This window comes from Anomalospiza imberbis, chromosome 5 (assembly GCF_031753505.1).
Source record: "Anomalospiza imberbis isolate Cuckoo-Finch-1a 21T00152 chromosome 5, ASM3175350v1, whole genome shotgun sequence".
In the NCBI taxonomy this organism is placed as follows: Eukaryota; Metazoa; Chordata; class Aves; order Passeriformes; family Viduidae; genus Anomalospiza; species Anomalospiza imberbis.
The window spans coordinates 39,465,185-39,488,106 of NC_089685.1; the positions used below are offsets into that span (position 1 = coordinate 39,465,185).

General features: G+C 36.6%; 1 protein-coding gene across 4 annotated transcripts in view; it reads left to right on the top strand.

The window, feature by feature from the left end:
• The window catches only part of METTL25 (methyltransferase like 25), a 46,631-nt gene that overhangs the window by 18,008 nt on the left and 5,701 nt on the right, over nt 1-22,922 (top strand). The window contains exons 6-10 of one of the 4 annotated variants that reach the window (XM_068190326.1): nt 9,357-9,451; nt 11,930-11,959; nt 13,079-13,152; nt 15,289-15,382; nt 15,744-15,858. In XM_068190326.1, the coding sequence (XP_068046427.1) occupies nt 9,357-9,451; nt 11,930-11,959; nt 13,079-13,152; nt 15,289-15,382; nt 15,744-15,755 (305 nt within the window). In that variant the 3' untranslated portion in view covers nt 15,756-15,858. The other 3 variants (XM_068190324.1, XM_068190325.1, XM_068190327.1) reach the window with 3 other exon arrangements.

The following is a 22,922-nucleotide window of genomic DNA, read 5'->3' on the forward strand; positions in this document are numbered from 1 at the left end:
TTTTATTTCATTAACTCAGTTATATATGTATAGACTCTTTTAGTCCAGTATGTTTCCATACTTTTGAAATGTTTTGTACCAGATTTTGTCCTCAGCTGTCTGCATGCAGCATCCAATTATATTAAGTTATAAATATACAACAATGAGCAGAATTAAGATTTTGTAATGTAAGGCAATACTCAAAAAAACAGTCATCTGGGTGCTGTGCCAGTCTTTGCCCATCATGAAGCAGTACATATATGAGTTTTTCTTGGGAAGATAACATGAAAGTTATTTGAGGATTCAGAATATAAGCAAATTTTCCTACAAATGGGAGGGAGGGGGTTTCATTTTTGAGAGAAAGTTGGTATTTTTACTTGAAACTGTGTATAATGAAAAATATTTAAGGAACTGGCTTTCCTGAGACAAGTGGTACATAGCTGAGGTGTCTAAATCACCATCTGCTGAAATGCTACGACCTGATCATCATATCAGTAAATCTGAGAAAGGGGTGGCTTGGCAAGGTTTACTCCAGTTCTTTCAGGGAATTTCACAGATATGAAGGCATGTGGGACCCAGGTATTGCTCTTTAAGAGTTAGCTGCTTAAGTAGTCACGGCACACTGACCGTGACACATGCTAGCTCTTCTTGCTTTAATAATCTTTTCATGTTGTTTTTAATTAACTCTGCAACTGTTTTAAGAGTTTTTTCGGTGTATTAGTCTTAGTAATTTCAAAATTCTTCAGCTCACTCCAAAAGCAAGGGAAAAGAAAATGCAGTTGAAATTTCTGTGCTACAGAAATGCAGATAGAGAAAAAATATACAATTACTTTTACATCAGAGTTTTAAGAAATTAAAAACTTTTCAGGTACTTCTCATTAACTCTGAGTGTCTGAAACATTTGGTTGTTTCTTATTATTGCAAAGAGGACATGGCTTTCTGTACTAGCAGTATAGGATTACTTTTTGCAGACCAGTGCATAAACTCAGACACCCCCAAAGGATCAGGTGTGATAACCTTTTCAAAGTTCAAACAAACAGATATATGTGCATGGTTAGAAGAGATACTGCAGTTTCATAGCAGTATGGAAATGAAATCAAATTGTGTGTTGGATTGATTTTACTCTGCTTGAAGGACAAAATTATTCTCAGAGGAGAACATTTGGACAGAACAAAAGGAAATTACAGTATACTTTTTTTGGGAAATAATATATATATTGTCCTAGTAATGCTCAAAATAATTTTTTTTTTTTTTACTATTACTATGAGAGTGCATATTCTAAAATGTATAATGCTATTGCATTCCCCTACTAAGTCATCTACCATATGGCTTGTTCTTAAATGTGCAGTGAAGGGCTAAGAGAACAAGGACTGACAATATCTAAGAGTTAAGATTTCTTCAAATGGAAAATGGGAAAGGATTCAGACTGTATCTTGTGTCTGCATTTCCTATGCATGGACTTCAAACTGACAAAGCATTCTGGAGGATGCTTGGGGCCTCTGTCACTTATCAGATGGTATCAGTCCAACAATTCAAGCAGTAAATGAACTCTTCTTGCACCTGTTGGAAGCAAGTGGATTTTAGTACTGCTACCAGAATGGACCAAATCATAGCATTTAAGTAGTAAGTAACTTCTGAAGGTCATCTAGACCAGACTATGGCACAAAGCAGGGCCAGCTTAGATAATTTCAGTCAGGGTCTTGTCCATTCATGTTTTGAATATCTCCAAGGACAGTGATTCAGTAGCCCATTTCAATGTTTGCCCTCACCATGAATTTCTTTCCTTCATATCCATTCAGGGTTTGCAGCTATTGTGTATTATCTATTGTCTTTTTTATTTTGCACTGCCAAGAATAGTCCAGCTTAATCCTTTTTGTTGTCTTTCCTTTAGGAAAGCAGCAGTTAGATCCCTTCTTGACCTTCTCTGAAGCCCTTTAGTGCTCTTGCCACCAATAAGTTCATTTCAGTCATTCTGGTGGGCTGACGAGCCCAAAGAAACACTCCAGATACTCTCACAAGTGCTAAAAAGGGAGAATAATCACATCCCTTAATCTGCAGGCTTCACTGTCAAGCTTCAGATTACTGTCAATTTTCTACCTATTTTAGAATGTACCTGTCTGAGTCATATCTTTCCATTTTGTCTATAAAGATACTAAGGAAACCTTGCTGAAAGACTTAATAAAATCAAGATAAACTATGACTCTGCTGTCCCCTAGTTCATGGAGCCAGTCACTGCCTTACAGAAGGCATTAGTTTGTCAGTGCCTGATGAATTCCTGCCAGCTAGTGTCAACCTTCTTACTCTTCATGGGCCTGGGTATGGTTTTCAGGAAAATTTGTTCCATAAACTTGTTGAGGCTATCTGAGCTTATTCAGGTGAAGATGAGTGTGGTTTTCATCTGTTTCCTGTAATCAGGATGGATATGACCTGTCAGAGATGACAGAGTATGGTCTTCATGTGGCACCAGTGAGTTACGTGGTCCTGAAATGCATCCCATCTGGCCACATGCAGTTGTGTATTTCTGGTTGGCCTGTGGGGTACTTCAGCCAATATAATCTGTGCTGTAGATAGTCCTTTGCTGGCCCAGGCTCTGACACTGAACTTAGGAAAGCTACTGGCTGCTCTAGGCATCAGAGATGGCAGACACATGTGGATGCTTTGTATGGAGAGACTAGTTTGCATATTAGGAGGCAGGTTTAGAGCTACATCTCTACAATGACAGATCTTCTTAAGAAGCAAAATTTGCTGCAATACAGGAAATTACTTACTCATTTGAAATCAGTCTGGTAAGCAAGGGCTTGCCTGCAAGGACACAGTGGGAAGTTCTGTTATAAAGCATTGACTGAGTAGCCTCAAAGTTTTTCAAAATCTGTTTTTAAAATGTCATTTGTCCTCTTTAAAAGCTTTTATGTTTTCTTGAGGAGTGCACCCTTAAAGTCAAGGTTGTGGCAAGTCCACCTCAAAGCTCTTGCCCCCATAGTAGCACATTTTCCATCTTTGCTCTTTCTTTAATGTAAATTCAGAGGGTTGTTCTCATAAGCACAGCTGAAGCAGAGGAGCCAGATCACAGAGGAGCTGCAATGGACTTCTGGTTGCCATAACTTGGTATGGCTGGACAGTATGTTCTTTGGCACTTAAGATTTAATACCAAGATCAGTCTTGTTTGAGGCCCGTGAAAAATTACTTTTTCACTTCATATTAACTGGAATTAACTGCTACTCATAGGAATAAAATTTACCTGTTATGATGCCTAACATAGCGTTTATAAGTCTGAGTGTTGAGTTGACAAAATATCAACAAAGTGTTACTATGTTGCTTTTGTTGGACTGCTGAATTACCTTGGTTGTCACAAGTTTGGGATTTTTTTTTTTGTTTCTGACATGACTTCAGGGAATAATGCATTACATTTCTCACATACTGTAAAAATAGTACAGATATTGCAAGATTGGCTGATTCAGTTTGCTGTTGGACCTGCTGTGAATACTTTGTGAGCATTTCTGATGAAAGTAGGTGCTAGCAGTCACAATCTTAAATAAAAATACAATCAGTATACAGTGTCCTTCTATGTGTCTTTGAATAAGCTGAATTCATCTGGAAATTTTTGTAATGGGACCATATTTCCAATTATGTTGGGAATAATTTTGAACTGTTAAGATCATGAAAGCCTTTGATTTGATTTATTAGTAGCTAAAACAACCAAGAATTGCTGTGTAACATCAAATTTCAACTCACTTTTAAAAAGTTGAAGCCAGTGTCTTTTAACACCTGTCTTTAAATTTTACTGCTGTTATAAGCAGTACAAAATTCTAAGTTTCAGTTAATAAGAAATAATATGACAGTTCTTGGAAAATTCTAAGTAGTTTTACTTTGGCTCTCTCTAAGGAGAATTGTCTGTTTATGTAGAGATTCTTGTATGGATAAAATATACATAGACATTAGTATAATTGATTCCTTTGGGGGTTTTCTTCTCCGTTACTGCATTGGGTAGTCAATTACATCAGACTAGAAAGGATTTTACTATTTATCAGAGACATTTTACATAAACCTATTTACATAGTGAGCCATTATGTCAGTTTTTCTGGGAAAAAAATCACTTTACTAATGATTTTTAGGTTAAAACAAACTCTTTGTCTCTGTTCAGGAGGTATTCTTAGGATTTTTGGGAGCTGTTTTGTCTTATATTCAGCTAACAGATTTTTGGGGCAATGTACCAGCTGGTCCATGATTATCCCTAAACAGAGAACTGAAAATTTAACATATTTTAAGAAAGATTTTACTTTCCTTGAAAAGGAATTTGGGTTTCTGTGTTCTGATTCTCTTATTTCCATCCTCCATACCACCAAATACATCAGTACCAGTCTAGAAACCAGTGAAATTCTCCAGTATTATATCCTCTGTTTTGGGGAAAAAAACACATGAATGTTGCTCTTGCTCTGGAGCTACTGCTAAGACCCACCACAGAGATGGGATAACTGAGATTCTTTTTAATATATCCCTCGGGGCGGAATAGAGTGAAATGAATGACAGGTGTATATATAAGTGTGTGTGTGTGTGTGTGTGGAGGTATATATATTTTAGAACATTTTTGTTGCAATAGAAATGTAGCCATTTTGGTTATCTATAGTAATATGACATTATAAACGCATGAAAATATCACTGAAGAAAATATACAAGGAAGAGAAAGAAATTATAAGAGTAGCTAGCAGATAGGAAAGATGTCACCACCCATTATTTTTGCACTTCAGGAGCACTTTGCACTTCAGATGTCCATTGGTTGAAGTGATGGTCACAGTCTTGATCCATCAGGGGTGGGAGAAGCCATGAAACAAACACTTCAAGGGTTAATACAGGCTCAGGTTCAGGTGGAAATGCCCAGGTACCTCCCCTGCTGGGGGAAGTTTTAACACTTTGGATCATGTGCAGTCCTCAACGCATGTGGTCACAGCACTAAGCCTGACAGAGTTCAAGAAGTGTTTGAGCAACACTCAAGCACCTGGTGTGATTCTTGGGGATGGTGCTGTGCAGGGCTAAGAGGTGATCTTGATGATCCTTTGGGTCCCTTCCAATTCAGCATATTTTTTCATTCTGCAGTTTGAAATAAGAGATAGGTGTAGTTGTATAGATACTTTCAGTGATAGCTATCAGATAGGAGCTCTTTTTGAGGTTGGCTTAAGTAAGACAAAACATTAATTCCAGATTGTGTAAGGATTTCCAAAGTCAGGTTGCTGCTGAGTAGAGAAGTTCTAATGCCCTCCAGGAAGCTGTGGAAAGTAGCTTCTTAATAAGGCACTCTGAAAGAAGTCAGCAAAGCTTTTGCAGAATGAACTTTGACTATTAAAAGCTATTGAACATAATTAAGGGAACCAAAAGGGTTGCAAAAGGTAGTCAAAATTCACATACAGAATTTTATCAGACTTGTGAAACATGGGAAAGCCTTGAGTAAGGTGGATTCAAAGGACAAATACTACAAAACTGAATTTTCTAAAGGATTAGTTACACAAACATTATGGCTTTGTATCTGTTCCACTCAAATATAAAAGATTACTCACTGTTTCAGGGTATTAGAGTACAGATGATTTATGTGTAGCCTAGGTATATTTTAAAAGATATTCCACAGCCAATGTCTTAAAATAGCTACCACTGATACCATGGCAACCCAGGAAAACACTTCCAAGCAACAGATCAAAAAGCTTAATTTCCTTCCCAAGGCATCTTTAGATATTGCTGCATAGGGAACCCTTTCATGTATTTGTGACACAGCTAACTAGTCACTAAACCCCAGATGTTTTCTATAAAAATTGATTCTGAAAAAAAATATGAAACTTGAAAAAACACTAACAAGGTAAGCTTTACAGATGTTAAATGAAAGTATTACCTATTGAAGTTATGATGGTATTTTTCATTAATTAATGTAGCAAGAATATATTAAAACCTGAAACCATCTTACATTTGTATTTTTCTCAGTGTGTAGAAAGTATGAGGTTAGAATTGAGAATGCCAAAGTTTTAATGCACATAATTAAAACACACTCTAGGTTTGGGTTTTGGAAATTATTTTGGTGACAGCTGATTCTGTTTCCTGGAACTAGAGAGCATTTTTCTTCCCCACTACCCTCTGCTTCCCCCAGCAAAATCCTGCTTGTTCAGGAGACTTTTCTGAAAAATACAAATTTAAGGAACAGTGAATTACATGGCCAAGGAATATTTAGTCTTTCCTGTGAAGGAAAAAGGCAGTTTAGTAGTTATCTATTTTGTTTGGAATAAAAGAAGTAGACTGAAAATTTACAATGTTGTAAAAGACAGGGGCTGTGGAGGATCTGAAAAAGGTTATTTGTGTTTTAGTACCACTTTGATGTAGTTCACAATATATACAAAGAAGCAAAATAGGGTGTATGTGAAGAAAAATGAGGAGGGTAATAAAGATTCATTTCCACTGAAAAATCTCAGAAGAAAAAATGCCATTTCAATCCATTGAATTACATAATCAGCCAAAAGCAGCCATTAGGTTTAGGGTTGGGATTAAGAGATCCCCACAAAGCCTACAGCTCCAGGGACACCAGGGCTGGAAAAAGCATGCCAAGAGGAACGTGACGCTGCACCAACATTTCTGCCTCCACACCTTTCTGTTCTGGCTCATCCCATGGAACTTAAGTCAGGCTTATTTTTCCCAGTAACGTTAAAGATTGTTGGTCCTGTTGTTTTATAAAGACCATATTTTACTGTAAAGCTTTGTGAAGTAAAATTTTAATATTAGCACACAAAAAATTGTAGTATTATTCTTAGAGGTGAAAATCTGTGGACAGCCTAATATTAAAGGTGTTGGAGAAGCTTGTCCCATTCTCTTGAACTTCCTTGTCATCATTTGTGCACATCCACATTGAGTAATATAAGATGTGCAATGTGAAATTCATTCTTCTGAACTTCCTTGTCATCATTTGTACACATACAGAGTTAGCAACTGTGAAAAGTATTTTACCTTTATCTTACTTGTATTGCCTTATATTTTTTAATAAATACCATACCAATTAAAAAATGCTGATGTTTTGTTGCGATATTTGCAGCATTTTATTAAATATGTGATTCAGTCTTTTTTATGAGTTGGGTTAGAGGTAAAGTCCTTGCTATTTAACTAATATCTTCTGATATTAAACACCAGTATAGCTTCAGTTCAGCTCATTGAATGATTACGTAAAATTTCCCATTTTATTAACTGTTCATAGAAGGAACTCTGATTGGCTACTCTGTAGTGAATTATAACATGAGTGCTTCATGTGCTGTTGGACACTTGAGCTGTTTCCTGTGAAATGTTCCATGGAATACTTAAAATATACTTTAAATGTTTCTTGAATATTTTTTGAGATTTATAGAGTTTAGAACAGCTGTTGTGTTGTTAGATAGAAGCACAGTAAGATATTTAGTGAGCTATATGATATTAAGTATAGCTATATGATATAGTATATTAAGTTGCAGGCATTAAAAGAGTTTCTAGTTTTTTTTAAATGTAGCTTGTAAATATATGAACATTATAGCAATATATTAATCCTAAAAAATCTTACAGTGTGCTTAAGAGCAGACTGGATGTGAAAAGATGAATAGAACTTAAAGCAATACTGTAGATGTATAGTCAACTTTTGATATATAGGAAAACTTTCTTTCTAATTTAATCATTAGTTTCCCTCTCTTTTTCTCCTACTTTACAGTTTCAATAATTTAAATGAAGATGGTGCTTTGACTGATAATCTTTTCCAAAGATTATCTGAATTATGCATGAATACAGTGCACTGATATTGAGATTGTAGATGACAGTGTAGTAACTTTAACTTGAATGAATGATTAGTTTGCCTAGAGGACAGGGTATAAATTGGGAGGGATTTGCTTGAAAAGATCAAGGATTTAATCTTTCTAACTCAGTTTGCAAATTTTTATTTTGAAATATTTTAACAGTGATATTAGAAAGACATATTAATGAGAAGTATACAATAGGAACCATGTCAGTCACTGTTTTCTTGCATTCAATAAGTTCTTACTGCCATTCCTGCAGCAGAAATATCCATATATTCCATGTACTCCATAATTAGACTTGAAGTTAATTAATATTTTAGAGCTTGTCATGAGGCACTTATAAATTCTTACTACATTCCTAGTGCTGAAACCACTTGCAATCTGTTTGGTCAAATTTTATCTTTATTTCTAAAAAATCTTCTTTCTCCTTCTGCTAATAATGCTAATAATTAAAATCCTATTTTTAAATCATGGTTCTCAAACCAGTATTTGGCCCCTAAGAGCCTCTGATATTCCTCAGAGTTAAAAGGGGAGCAAAGTGTGATGTTGCCTGCAGAGGTTTCTTGCCTCCTTGCTGTTAGTCTCTAGTGGTGAGCTGAGACTGGGCACTTCTGCCAGAAAGCCAAAGGCTTTCCCTCCCTTCCATGAGTTGTAGGGAGGGTTCTTTATAGTTGCCTTTATTTTTCTTTGCTTAACTTTTATGGAGTGAATTCGGCTTATATCTCCAACTGTTGGTAAATTTTCTGTTGTCCCCTCTTTTTAACCCCATTATGTGATTTATTCTGAAATATGCCCCAGTCACCTTCCTGTGCTAAAAAGCCAGGATCTCAGCCAATTTGTGGGGTTTTTTTTAAGAAAGCAGTAAATCTTATTCACTGTTCTAAAAATCAGCTGACAATGTGTTAAAGAAAACTCTAAACATTTGGAGTTTGATGTGACTATTAAGAACATCTATAAAGTAATCTCTGTACTAGTTTTCCCACACTTGCATTAGTGTTAAACATGAATAATTGCCTTGTTATTCAAAATACAAATGATACTGAAACTGAGCACAGATTGTGATGCAAATACTTCTTGGTGTTTTGAAGAAACAGCAAGAGCCTTTGCAGCTGCTCTTTTCTGGAAAACAAACATTCTGCCTTACAGCAGAATGTTGTTTCAGAATTGGAATAAACAAATACATATTGTTCTGTGTGAAAGATGTTTGGGATAGAATAAGAAGACAGTGAGAAGTGGTACTGAAGCCCTGCTGCATGGAATGACAGCTTTGCCAACATCTTGTGATTCATGGCATGGTGTAGGTTGCCATGAGTATTTGCAAACTTTTCTCTTGTCCCTTTGACTGTTTTTTCAGTGGATTTTTGTAAAGGACACTCACTTAAAATTGTTTTGGAAAATGTGAAATTACCAGAAATTCAGCATAAACAAAAAACATCTGTTATAGGAAAACATGTTTTTTGTAGCGCCACCACAAGTTTTGGTACTGTGTGAAAACAGTTAAGTGCTTCTACTACATTACCTACTGTTCATCTTGCTCAATCCATTGTGTATTCTGTAAGAGGAAAAGCTGTGCCTTTTTTTTTCTCCATATTGCAGAATGCCACAACCAAGTCTGGGGATTTCCCATGTGCCAGTACTTGAAGGACAAAGGCTGGTGCTGTGGTCGCAATGCTAGGATGTCAGCATGCTTGGTATGATTCCCCTTCCTTTCTTTTTCTATGAGAGCTTTTTCCAGATGTTACAGGATTCATTGTTTTTGGCGTCTGATCCTGAAGCCATGACTTCAATCCAAGAATCTACAGGATAACATCATTAATGTTGTAAGCATGATGAATTATATATAAAAAAAATAGTATTGACCTTCCAGCTTTATATATTTATACTTGCTGAAGGCATGAAAAAATGAGTATTGATAGAAATTTATTTTAAGAGTGGACAGAAAAGCCAAAACTTTGCTGAAACCTAAACAAGGTAACCCCTCAGGATAATAGTTCTTAGCCAAGGACTTAGCGAGAAACAAGGTAATTGTAGAAGGATTGCAGTCAGTAACTCCCTCAATGCCCTCATGATTCATAATATTGAATGTTCTAGCTGTTTAAAACCTGAACAACCCTGCCTATTCAAAAAAATAAGAGGAGCTTTAAAATTCCATGTAGCTTAAGAGTCTGGAAACATCTTTTTAACGTTCCACCAAGAGATGAAGTACTTTCAAAGACTTAGCCTCATCAAGATAGGATGATGAGCTGTTGTCTAATTTGAAAAAACAGATAGGTACTGAAAATTTGACCACTGTTTCAGTTAAAAGACCACTATTCCGTCCCTCTATTAATTTTTATTTTATGGTATCCAGATAAATCACATCAGGTTCTGGCTAGGCTCTGCTGCTAGCTCTATACCTCCATTGCAGAGAAGACTATAGACTAAAGACTCAGTGTGGACTAATGTATTGAGGTTATGTAAACTTGAACTACCGTGATAATTAAATGCTGTCAGGAGAAAATATAGGAGGACAGTTGTTTAGGATCCATGAGGCTTAAATGTGTTAGCCTTGGCAAAGTAAAAGAAAAGAATTGTTCATTTTAGAGATGTAGCTGTAAAACTCAGCGGAAGAAAAGTGCTTTCTAAAGGGATTTGCCTTTTCTCTTTTTCTTGTCAGTGTCATACAATACCAGTCCTTCCTCAGCTGACACATTAGCTGTTTCCTATTCCATTTCTTTTGGAAAGAAAAAGGTTAGGCTGTTTTTCAACAGTGGTAGGAAGATAAATTTTATAAGCAAATGACCCTCAAGAGAGTACTGATCATGCTGAATATATCTATTTTAGATTTCTCACAAATCACAGAAATCTGGCAATTAAAAACTTCTTGTTTGAATATTTACAAAAGGCAGAGAGTTCTCCTGTGTAACTAGATACGTCTCCTGTTATGTTTGTAATTGTCTATATGCATTTTTCATTACTAGGATTTTCTTTGCCATGTAGGATGTACAAGGGAGCCACCACAGAGCCACTAAGCACCCACATTTCTTGGCTTAATGGCTGGTTAGCAGAAAGTCTGCTGAGCATGACGCTCAGAGTTTAAATTGGTTGATTTGGCAAGGGCCAGAGGTGTTGGGCAAGAGTTCCAGCTTCAGAGCCTTACAATATATCTTGGAACCCATGTCCATCTCCTCAGCAGCAGCAGATAGATGCTGCTGTGAGAGCATACGCAGCAGAAGGCAAACCTGATAGTTGGCCAAAGCCATGGATGGAGGAACTGCAACTATGTGGACTGTGTTTGAAATACAAGATTAGTGTCAAAGTGTGAAATACAAGATCAGTTCTATAACAAGGAGAAGGAGGAGTGGGTGATTGTGTAACACGCAGTCTTATTTACTGTAGTGAAGTTTGGGACTAAAGGTGATAATAATCTGTAAATGATGAGGCATTTTTGGTTTGCTACCTAATTGGATGTAGTATCAGATAATCAGATACTGAGGTTTTGTCTTCATTTCTACTATGATCTTTAAAACTCTCTTGAGAAAATTTTTTTAGACACACTATCTTTTCAACTGTGAAAGAATATTACATGCTTCTAATTATTTGTTGTTCTTTGTCATGATGCATCATAAAAATCAAGTAGTCTCACATCTACTTCAGCATTTGTAGTATGAAGACTCCAGTGAAAAATAATGCTCAGTATTTTAAACTGCAGTCTATCTGAAGTTACTTCATTTGCCTGTATATCAGCAGTTCAATTTATCTGAGTACTAGTGATTAAAACTAATATTGTCCATTGAACTAGTATTTACTTTTAAATAATTAAATATGCAAAGTGAATTACTTGTATTTCAGTAGAAATAGATTTAATAAAAATGCCTTTGCTTTTAGCACTTCCACAGAAAGTAATCCTCTGAAATTCTTGTGCAATAGAAAGCAAAACAAGCAAATTTTCCATGTATATATTTCCGCACAGTTGGATGTCATTGCTTCTCCTATAAATAAACCAAAATAACAGGAGTAGCTGCTTATGAGTGCCTAAAGGTATTAGCACTTAAAAGTGTGCAAGCTCATGTTGTGTCACACCATTAATCTTTTAAAATGTCATCTCCTCTGACTTTTATACAATGTGTTTATAAAATGTTATGATAAAGAATAAACATATCAGCAATTTAATTCCTTGACTCTTAAAGGCTTTGGAGAGAGTTGCAGTTGGCCAAATGGTAAGTAATACTATTTATTTTAGCCATTCTAAGATAAAATGTGGTTTTCCCCCTTGAATGTTCTTAATCCATGGCCTTTCATTGAACTTCTGCATATCTGGAATCTGAAATACTGGCCTACGCTATGTCAAATCCTGATAGATAGCATGTGTCATCATGAAATAACATTTTTATTGCTGTGCTTGTACTTAGTGAATCTGTTTTCTTTTGACAATTAAGAGTCTGAAAAAAAAAAGCAGAGCTTAAAATTTAAGGCATTAAACTACCCTTCCTAACTTCCTTTGCTATCTTTCACCTAATGCGTAAATTCAGTGCAAATGTCCTTCTGATATCCCTGGTTTGGATCACTCTATCCCAATGTTTTATCAACTAATGTAAAAATAGACATTTTTATGACAAAAGCTTGAACCTGTTAGAAACATCATCATTCTCATTTTTAATCCAAGTGGAGAATTAAAATATTACACATTAAAAAATGTATATTTTTTCCCTGTGAATATTTTGATTTATTGTTGTGCAGTTATCCTGAAGGAATGGTGGACACCAACTATGCAAGTACTTAAAAGGCCAGGCTGAGAGATTTCTTTCCATATTCAATAAGCCCACTGACCCCAGCAGTCTTTTTCTGTGTATTTTTAATTGGCAATCATTAACTGGTTTTATGCAAACATATTTTCCATAGACAAATACATGAAATTCTTAGTATTTTTTTTTAGCATAGTACTTTCTGCATGGTTCAGACTACAGTCTGACCGCAGATGATTCAGCTAGGTAATTACTTCTTTTGTCTTCAAAACAACTTAGATAATTGTTGTTTTTTTCATATATTAGAATTCAGATCACGAACAGTGTGTTTTTGTCTGTTGTCTTTCTTTCCATCAAGAGAGTCTGGGTTTATTTTTTTTCTTTCTTCCATTTATGGTTATATTAGAAGCTGACTTAAAAACATAATTTTAACTGGATGCAAGAACATTAGTAAATTGTCCTCTTAAGTCTGGTATGACTGATCGTAAAGTGTACAACTCAATAAATAGTTAGGGAAGCCAATACTGGTTTTGTTACTCTGATCTTAATTTCAGCGCCAATTTTAAATCCTTGCCATTGTAAAATTTTTTGCAGCTGCCAACAGAATCATTGTTTTATCGAGCTGTTCTTCAGGTTATTGTAGAAGAAATTTATGGCGTCACCAAAAGGTAGGAAGCTTTGAATTCACAGAATACCCACCAAAGACTGATCTGATTCTCTTTCACATCTGTGCTGTAGAGAACATATGTTTTGGGAAGCAGAAGGGTGTTGGAATCAGTCTTACCAGGTTGTATATACACATCAGTATTAAAATGCAAGATAGATTTGCTCATCCTCAATCCACATCACGAATGTATTGTCCTTCCTTTACCTGTAGCTGAAATAGGCCCTCTTTGGTACTGGGTACATGGGTAAAGAGCACATCTTCACCTGAGAATACTCAGCAAACGCACTGAAAAGTCAATGCAGTCCTTGGCTACCCTGTCATGCAGAGGTCCTGTCAGCTTTGATACTGCAGGTGGAAAAAGGCATTTCTGTTTGTCCTGAGAAAAACTGCTGACAGCTCGATGGCCATCATGACTCTAAAGAGCTACTCACTGCCTGTGCCTACACTGGAAAATGCTGCTTCCTTGTAGGATTGGGATTTGGAGAGCTGCTACTGAGGACCTGACATCTACATTATACTCTTCTGTGTTTGCAGTTGGATTAGATTTTCTCTTATTCTCTGGGATGTATGCCTGTTAGCACTTGGAGCACATCCAGAAGCACACCTTTCAGTTTAATTTAGTTTGAAAAGAACCTCTTTTTGAGCTCTGATACTATTTCACGGTGTGGGCCAAGGCATGAGAGGTGGGGAAAACCAGAAAATTCACTTTAGAAGTATACTCCTGATCTAAAATAAATGCTAATGCAAATACCCTTAAAACTTTTGCTGGATGTAGAGTCAGATGGTTTACCTTTCAGAAGGTCAAATTCCAGAAAAAATAAATGCTTCTTTATTTTAAAATTGCATAGAATATCACACAAAAAGTCATGGCTGCTAAATTGCAAATAAAAGAAAAACTGTGAAGGTAGATTTTTCAATGTTTGAAGGTAGTAGAATTTGGAGGAAGTATTTAAGATTATATGTCTGTAATGAACACAATGGCTACCGTGGAAAGACCTGTCTCATCCCCATTTTTTTTTTTTCTGAGCAAGATGTTAAATGCCCATCTTTGTAGGAATGATGTAACAACATAATCATTAACTGATTCTCAGGCTGCATCAGCCTAAATGTTTAGGTGCATTTGAATATTAAATATGACAGCAGAAATTATTCTCAATGAGTGAGGGTCCTTGACAGCAAAACAGCATTAGAATTGCCACTGAGTGAAATCTTTTCAAATCTTTCTGTTGACTTCAGATGTTCGTTCTGGGTTTTAGATAAGGAGATAGGTTTTACTAAGAATTAAGAGGGAGAAAAGTTTTAAACTAAGATACTTCCATTCAGTTTTTCACTGGGAGGGTGTGGGGAGAGTATATTTCTTGTTAAGTAATTCAGTAGCTGAAAATTCTGTACCTGAATATTTAACTCCTACTCTGCACATCTAGAAGAGAAATAATGTTAGACTCAGTCAAGAAAGTGAATTCAGACTAAAAAAAACTTTGTGTGTTGTTTCTCCAAGATATTTTAATCATAGAGAAAAGAACAAATATGAGTGGTCTGCTAGGATTCATTCTTCCTCTATGTTTTTTTAAGTTTTTGTGCATTATTTTAGCATATTTTTTTGAAACAACACACTTTTTTTCTGGCTTGAAATGCAAGCTGTTGAGTTGTGAACAGGACAGAATTCTGGCACCATTTAGTGAAATAAAAATTGAAAGGATAAGAACACCAGGTAACAAGCAAAACTGGCATTTGCTCAGTCCAGTTGTTGCTGTTAAATAAATTACAGCAGCATCGTGGTAGATTATGGAAGTAATATAGAAGTATAGAAGGAAATGTCTGTCATTGGAAATAATAATTTTGTCATTCATATAAGGAAATAAAAATATTAGTGAAGAAATTAAAAAGAAACTCCAACTACCTCTCAAAATTTTAGGTAAAATTATAACTGTATTATAACCATAATACAATTAGACCGTTGCTGTGTCTAGAAGTTACTTCAAGTATTAGCTAGATTGTTTTAAGTGGAAGGGAGAAAAAGGAAAGTTGTTACTAACTTGGCAGTAGTAGCCATCCAACTGATTTATTTCTCCTGATAAAAATATTTGAATTTTTTGTTGGATAGATAAAAGCCTACACTTCAATACTGTATTTGCAGTGATCGACATGTTGGAAAAACCTTCTCCAAATCATCCTCCTTCATAGATTATGTCAGACGGTCTCTGAAAAAGCTGGAACTTGATGATTCAAAGGTGAGTCACTAATTAGTGACTATATGAAATTGTTATATCCATGTAAGTTCTCAAGTCAGCACCACAATGCAATGTTTGAGCCATTGAGTTGATTTATGTCGTATATTGCTATATGAATATTATATTTGAAGACTTAATACCTTTAAATTAGTAAATGTTAAGGAAACAGATGAAGATTTTAAATCACTTTGTTGGATACAGAAAAAGAAGTAAATATAGAGATTTAAAAATAGAGAGATTAAATAAAGATTTAAAAATCTATATTTAAAAATAGAGATTCAAAAATAATTTTGAGATTTTATTTGTGTTCTTGAGTATCTTGTCTTAGTCTTAGTCCTACAACTGCTCAGTTGGTCAACAGATGGCAACATAGCATTAGGCATGAAATATGACTGTGTGAAGATCACAACCATGTTGTGAGAGCAAGTTGTGCAAAGGAGACACTAGAGAATACTAGACAGGTTGTTAAAATTAAGTACAATCAAAGGAAAAGTGGGAGTGGCAAGCATGTAAAATATTTAAGGTAAATGTTGTTGCAGTCTTTGGTAGTGTTTAAAACCTGTAGTCAAAACGTCAAATCACTTAAAATTTGCCAGGCACATGAGTTAGGAGAAATAGGCAAAACCAAATGAGCAAGTAAATTCAAATGACATTGGAATCATCCTGACACCATTAAAAAAGGACTTATGCCTCAAGTGTGCTATATTTTAAAAGGATTATATTTAATTCTGTAGTTAGCAGATCACATCTAGAGAATGTAGTTACCTGTTTGGTTTTCTGTATGAATAGGCACTAACAACTTGCATTCACCCCAGATAGAAATAAAAATATGTCTTTCTTCATGTGTATACAGTCACCCAAAAGCAATAGTGGACTGTTTGTGTAATAATCAGTTCACAGGATCATTGATTGAACTCTGCTAGTACAGATTTGTTCACTGTGGTTTTTTTTAACCAGTAAGCATAGAAAGTTTGTGTCAAGAAGTCTGATTTTAGATATGTTGCCTTTTGCTAAGGGTCTGGACAAATGCAAGTTGCCCTGAGACAAAGATGTCTGTCAACACTGCTTCAAGTGGCACATTTATGTGGTTGCTAAAGACCTGATTCAAATAAATGCTTACTTTTGCTCATGTTTCTCCTCATTTTATGTGCAGCTGGCTGCATACTGAAGACTGGATTTTATGCTGATGTAAACAATATTATTTTTTATTTCCCAGCTATATTAAAATCTGCAGCAGCACAAGACCAGTACTGTTTTGATACTACTGAGAGGAAAGTTGTTACTGCTCCCTTAACAGTGGTTCTGACCCTGCAGTTTTCATGGTGGAGTCAGCACTGTATCTACACAATATTGGAGAATATGTTAAATGCCTCTCTTCAGAAAAAAAATACTTACATAGCTAGAAATGTGATGAAGTCTAAACATTTGCTGTGAAAGACAACAAAATCAAAGATAAATTTATGTGGAATTTGTTTTTTTAGCTCTATTTAGAAATGAACAAAAGAGCAGCTGTACTGCATAGACCAAATGTCTACTTTGTCTCTGGCAGTGGACAAAAACTGATGCATTAGGAAGAATATAAGGTGGGAGCAAGCATGTATGAAACATACTTCCAGAATAATCCAAAATATCCTTGTTATTCACAAAAAAAAAAAGGGAGGCAATCACTGTCTTAATGCATAAATATATTTAGATTATACTTAAAAAGCAGCTAAAACTTAGTCATATTGTGGAATACAACCAGAGAACTATGAGAAAAAATTGTTTCCATATGGGTCTCTGTTTCACATGTGCAAAGATATTTTCTAAAATACAGAAGTTAAGAAACTGTGAGTCTGCAGTCTTTTACTAAGCTTATCAGAATATTAAAAAGAATTTCATCTCTGTATGATAATAAAAGTACTGGAAAGGAAAATAGAGGAGTAGAGGTACTGTTTCTAGGAATCCCTGCCAGGGTTTGGTAGCTTGTCATGTATGGTAAAATCTTGCATGGTTTTTATCACTGAAGCTGAATCTGTACTGTGGGATGTAAACACTCTTCCAAACTTACTGGTTCATGATAAGCCTCACAGCTGCTTCCTTTATACACACCAATACTTCTGTTTCTGATCAAAAGGTAGCTCTGGGGCAATCCAGTCATTTTCCAGTCAGGACAATTGTGGAGGCAGGATAAAGGGTGCAAGTATATAAAACACCTAACCTGCCTTGATACTCATTTTTGTAAGTGTGTGCCTTTTGCTAAATATTACACTGATGAAGACTCATCAGGTAAATCATCCAAATACTAAGGTTTTTTTGGATGTTGATTTTAAGTAAAGATAAGTTCTTGAATCCTGACAATAATTCATGTGAAGAAACCCCTCTCTGTCTTCCCTTTGTGAAATAGATGTGAAGCTTTTGCTTATGTGAAGCAAGAATTAGACTCTTTATGAAAAGAATCTCAATCAGAAATGAGTTAGAGTGAGACAACATAGTAAAACAGTTTTTCTACAAAAAAAAAAAGGCATTTATCAATAACCTAGCACCACTCATTATTAAGAATTATTCTTCAAGGACTGAAGTTTCCTATTAAATGAACAAAAATAATTTCCTCCATTCATGGTGTTTCTTTTTAGTCCTGTCAGTTAAACACCTAGATGTAAGCGAAAACCTTTTTTCTGCCTCAGTACAGGACCATTCCCTTCACAAATCTCTTCACCTTAGTAGTAAAAATGAGGTATAAACCATGACTACTGAATTTCTGACAAAACATTCTCATTATGTAAGGGCAGGGAAAGATCTTTTAGTGTGAGCATGCTGGTTCACAGGCGTGGCTATATTGCTTATAGCTTCAGAATTAATCTAATTGCTTTCTGGGCCATGGATCATAAAATCATAGAAGGGATGTTAATGATCATCTAGTTCCAACCCCCCTGCTGTGGTCAGGGACACCTTTCACTAGGCCAGGTTGCTGAGAGCCCCATCCAGCCTGGCTGTGAACATTGCCAGAGATGGGGCATTCACAGCTGCTCTGCACAACCTGTGCTATGTCTCACCACCCCCATAGTGAAGAATTTCTTTCTTATGTAATCTAAACCTGTCCTTACTCATTTTAAAGGCATTTCCCCTTGTCCTGTCACTACATGCCTTTGTGAAAAGTCCTTCTCCAGCTCTCTTGTAGGTCCCCTTTACGTACTGGAAGGTGCTTTGAGGTCTCCTTGGAGCCTTCATTTCTCCAGGCTGCGCAGCCCTGCTCTTAGCCTGCTGGCCACAGCTCTTTTAGTGTGGCCATTCACTAAATTCCTTGTCCACTGAGTGGTCTCCAGTTTAGAGACAAGGATGTCATGTGGGATAATGTGAAATGTTTTGCAGAAGTCCAGGTAATGTTGTCAGTTGCTCTTTCCTTATTGACCAATGCTGTGACCACTTCATAGAAGGCCACCAGATTTGAAGGCACAATTGGCCATTAATGACCATGTTGGCTGTCACCAATCGCCTCTTTATTTTCTATGTGTCTTAGCATAGTTTTCAGGAGGATCTGATGCATGATCTTAGGCATTGAGGCAAGACTGACTGACCTGTCGTTCCCCAGGCCTTCAGGTTTTTTCCTTTTGGAAAATGAGTTATGGATTATGTTCCCCTTTTTCCATGGGAACTTTACTAGGCTGACATGACTTCTCAAATAAGTTGGATAGTGTCTTAGCAACTTATCTGCCAGTTCCTTCAGGACCTACAGACGTATCTTGTCAGGTCCTATGGACTTGTGCATCTTTAGGCTCCTAAGATGTTCTTGAGCCTGATCTTCTCCTACAGTGAGCCGTTCTTCATTTAGTCAGTCCCTGCTTTTGTCTTCTGCAGCTCTGGTGGTGTGGCTGAAACACTTGCTGGTGAAGACTCAGTCAAAAATATTGTTGAGTATCTCAGCATTCTCCGTAAGCAGTGTAACCAGCCTCCTGTTGTAGAGAGTGCACATATGTACCTTTAGAAGCTTTTCTTGTTGTTCTTGATGTCAGTCAAGTTTAATTCTATGAGAGCTTTATCTTTCCTAACCTGATCCCTAGGTGCTTGGACAATATCTCTGTATTCCTCCCCGGCTATCTGTTCTTGCTTCCGTTCATGATAGCCTTCCTTTTTGTTGTTTAGTTTGGCCAGAAGATCATTGTTCCTACCTGCTGACCTCATGGCATTTTTGCCTGACTTCCTCTTTAAGCTTGGAGTATTAACCATAGACCTTCATGGGCCTCTTTTCCCTCTAGGGCTCTATGCCGTGGTACGCTGTCAAGCTGGTCTCCTGAAGTCCAGGATAATGAGTTTACTGTGTGCTCTCCTCGCTGCCCCAAGGACCTTGAATTCTACCATTTCATGGTCACTGCAGCCAGGGCTTCCCCTTGAGCTTCATATTCCCCACTAGGCATTCCTTGTTGGTGAGATTTGAGAGCATTGGCTCCCCTATCTCATGGGAAGGAAGTTCTCACCCAAGCATTCCAGGAACCTCCTGGGTTGCTTATGCCCTGCTTTGTTGTCCCCCCAAGAGATACTGGTGTGGCTGAAGTGCCCCATGAGGACAAAGGCTTGTGAAAGTGAGGCTGCTCCTTTGTGCTTGTAGAGGGCCATATCTAGGGGTCCCTGCATAGGGCTGCAATAATTGGTCTGGATACATACTAAAGCAGTATTTTGTTCCTGATTGTTTTCTTTGTCATAGTTCACTCTGTTCCTATAGACTCTGTGTTGTACAGACAGAGCATTAAGGGTCACATATATTTTGGAGAAATTCTATCACAAGGTTTCTTTTTCCTTTTGTTCACCATTTTACCTAATTAACGTGAATGGGGAACTCTCTTTTGGGAGAATGGAGCATTCATCCCTGTCCTCTCTCCTAGAGTAGCTGGCCCCTCTGATACTTGTTAGCCTTTTTGCTTTCAAGCAGCAAGTGCAGTTCCTTCTCTTCAGCTCAGAACATGTTTCAGCTGTTTGTAGCTGCTTTGCAAATGCATTTAAAATGAAGCCTCTTTATGAACAGATCTGATTGCTGCTTAAGGCAGTAAGTGCTACAAATAGCATTGCCAAGACAAAAAGTCCTCATATAAGTATATATGTATTTCTAGAGTGATTCAGAAAGAAAATTCAAAACTCTTTAGGTTTCCTGGTGTCCTGTTCTTACTTGGGTAGATTAGCAAAAGATCTTTCATAGGGGCTAGCTTAAGGTGATTAAATGGAGAATGTGTTCACAAAGCTAAGGCCTGGATATGTGTCTGACAGCCTTTGGCATCTATTGACTTGGTGCTTTTGCAAACTCCAGACTATTTAATTTTGAGTATTAAAACTGGTAGACAATACTGAAATCAGAATTTGTGCAAAAATAATTTTTTTTTTTGCTAATTGCTTTTTTTTATCAGACAAGTTTGGGGTTTTTTTACATTTGATATGTGGGTTATTCGTAGCTTACTGTAGACTGTCCTTGACTTGTAAATTTTCCTCAGCAGTGACTAGTGGGATATCATAAAATGCAGTTTTCCAATGAAGGGAGATAACATGAAGCTTGCTGTGTGCCTTAATTTTCTCTTGCTTTAAAAAGAGTTGGAAAAACATTCACTTGAGACTGGGAAACTGTCAGTAGTGGAATTGTGTAATACATTAAGACATGAACTAACCTGAATATATGTACCTATACTGGGAATTAACAAGAATTTTTGCAAGAAATGGGGAAGAGAGGGACTTTTTAGCCTGAGATTTCTTACGATCTTAATGTCTACCCCACAGCCAGTGTCTGTAGATATCTTGAAATGACAGTGAATATCTGAAACTGGTTGGTATTGCTAAGAATATTTGTAATTTGGTAGATTTTATTGTGTTCAGCCATTGGACAAACATGGAGCCAAAGCCAAAACAATGCTCTCCACTTTCCCCTGAATCCTGAAACAGCAATTAACTGAGACAGTCAAAGCAGTCAAAAAATGAAGGTACTACATGGATTTACACACTTAATGCATTTTACAGTTGTTAAAGAGTTGACTTTCTTTGCTGTTTTCTTGGACAGAAGGAATTTCATCTCACAGACTTCCTGTTTCCTTTGTTAGTTAGGGAAGTACTAAATGACAGCTCAGGTAACACTTGCATAGCACTCTATAAAGTGTAGCACATAATGCTGTTTTTAAGCATAACTGTTTTTCACATAGACAAATACTACCCCAGTTATGGTACTGTAGCATTTTACTCTGACAAGGAGTGTGAAAGAGATGTGACTTGTATCTCAATTAGGTATAATTATAAATAATATAGATTCCATTAATTTGAAATGCATTTTAAACAAAGTTCTAAATAAATCTCTCAGTAACTTCATTATCAGTTTTACATTATTTTACAGTATATAAAATTAAGTTATTTTTAACTACCCTAGTCTTGGAAAAGTTGTAAGATTTCCTGTTTGGTATGTTCTCCCAAATGTTTTGAACTGATCTAAGACACTGCTCTGCTAGAAATCTTGCCTTGCAGTTTTCTTGTACTCGCATTAGTGTTCCTGATAGTGCTGGTACAAGTAGAGAGAGGCAGCATGGAATTGTGCAGTCAGTGCAGGGAGAAGCAGTCCCTTTGAGTTAGCAAAGAGGAATTGCATCTACCAAACTGTGGAATAGCATCCTTAGGCTGTCTCTTCTCTGGAGGACATGTGCAGCATTGGACAGTAAAAGAGACTTTCATTCAGTGAAAGTACTCTTAGCCTAGGAAAGGATACAGCGCTGAAAAAAATCCTCTTTAAAGAAACGTGAAGTGTGGTATCAGTAATTGCCCCACACCTTGTGCCTGAATATTTTCTTTTCAGCCTGTGTTCTGTCAGCATGCCTGTGGGACTGCAGCCCAAGGTGAGTGTGCTCAGGTGTGTGTTATCTCACATGCTCTCAGAGCTCTGTGACAGTCTCACCGGGTTCACAGCAGATCAGTCAGCCCTATGGCTCATGTTTAGTGCCATCTCCACCATATGGTATTTATGGTATATATGGTATACCTATATAGTATTGTTACAATTAGGTCACTGGAGACCTTGCCAGGTCCTCTTGTTTATTCCCACTGTTTGTGACCATGTCAATCCACAAAGAAATCAGTTTAAAATAAAGCTTGCATCACCATCACAGTGCAAAGAGACAGGGTCCTTTTGTTGGCAATCTGATAAAGACCAGAAGACAGAGTAGCTGTATCAGGGAAGAGATACTGGCCAAAATGAAATGAAGGTCACTTCAGTGTCAGTAACATAAGCTAGATCTTGGAGTGCAGAGTCATTATTAAGATAAATGTATATATTTGAGTTTTTTTATGTTCATAATATCAACATCAAAATGTAAGAAAAAAGTTCAGTGCATTTATATGAAGAATATTTTTTGATACACAAGTGAGTGACAACAGAGAGAACAGTTGCTTGGACAACTTCAGTGGCTGAATGGGTTTGCTTTGCATGTGGAAGTACAATTCTTCTTCAAAAATACCAAGAGTAAATTACTCCTACTTCACCTTGGAAGGAGAGCTGAAGTTGTGGCAGGCAAAGGCAGGTGGAAAGCTATTGCAGTTTCAG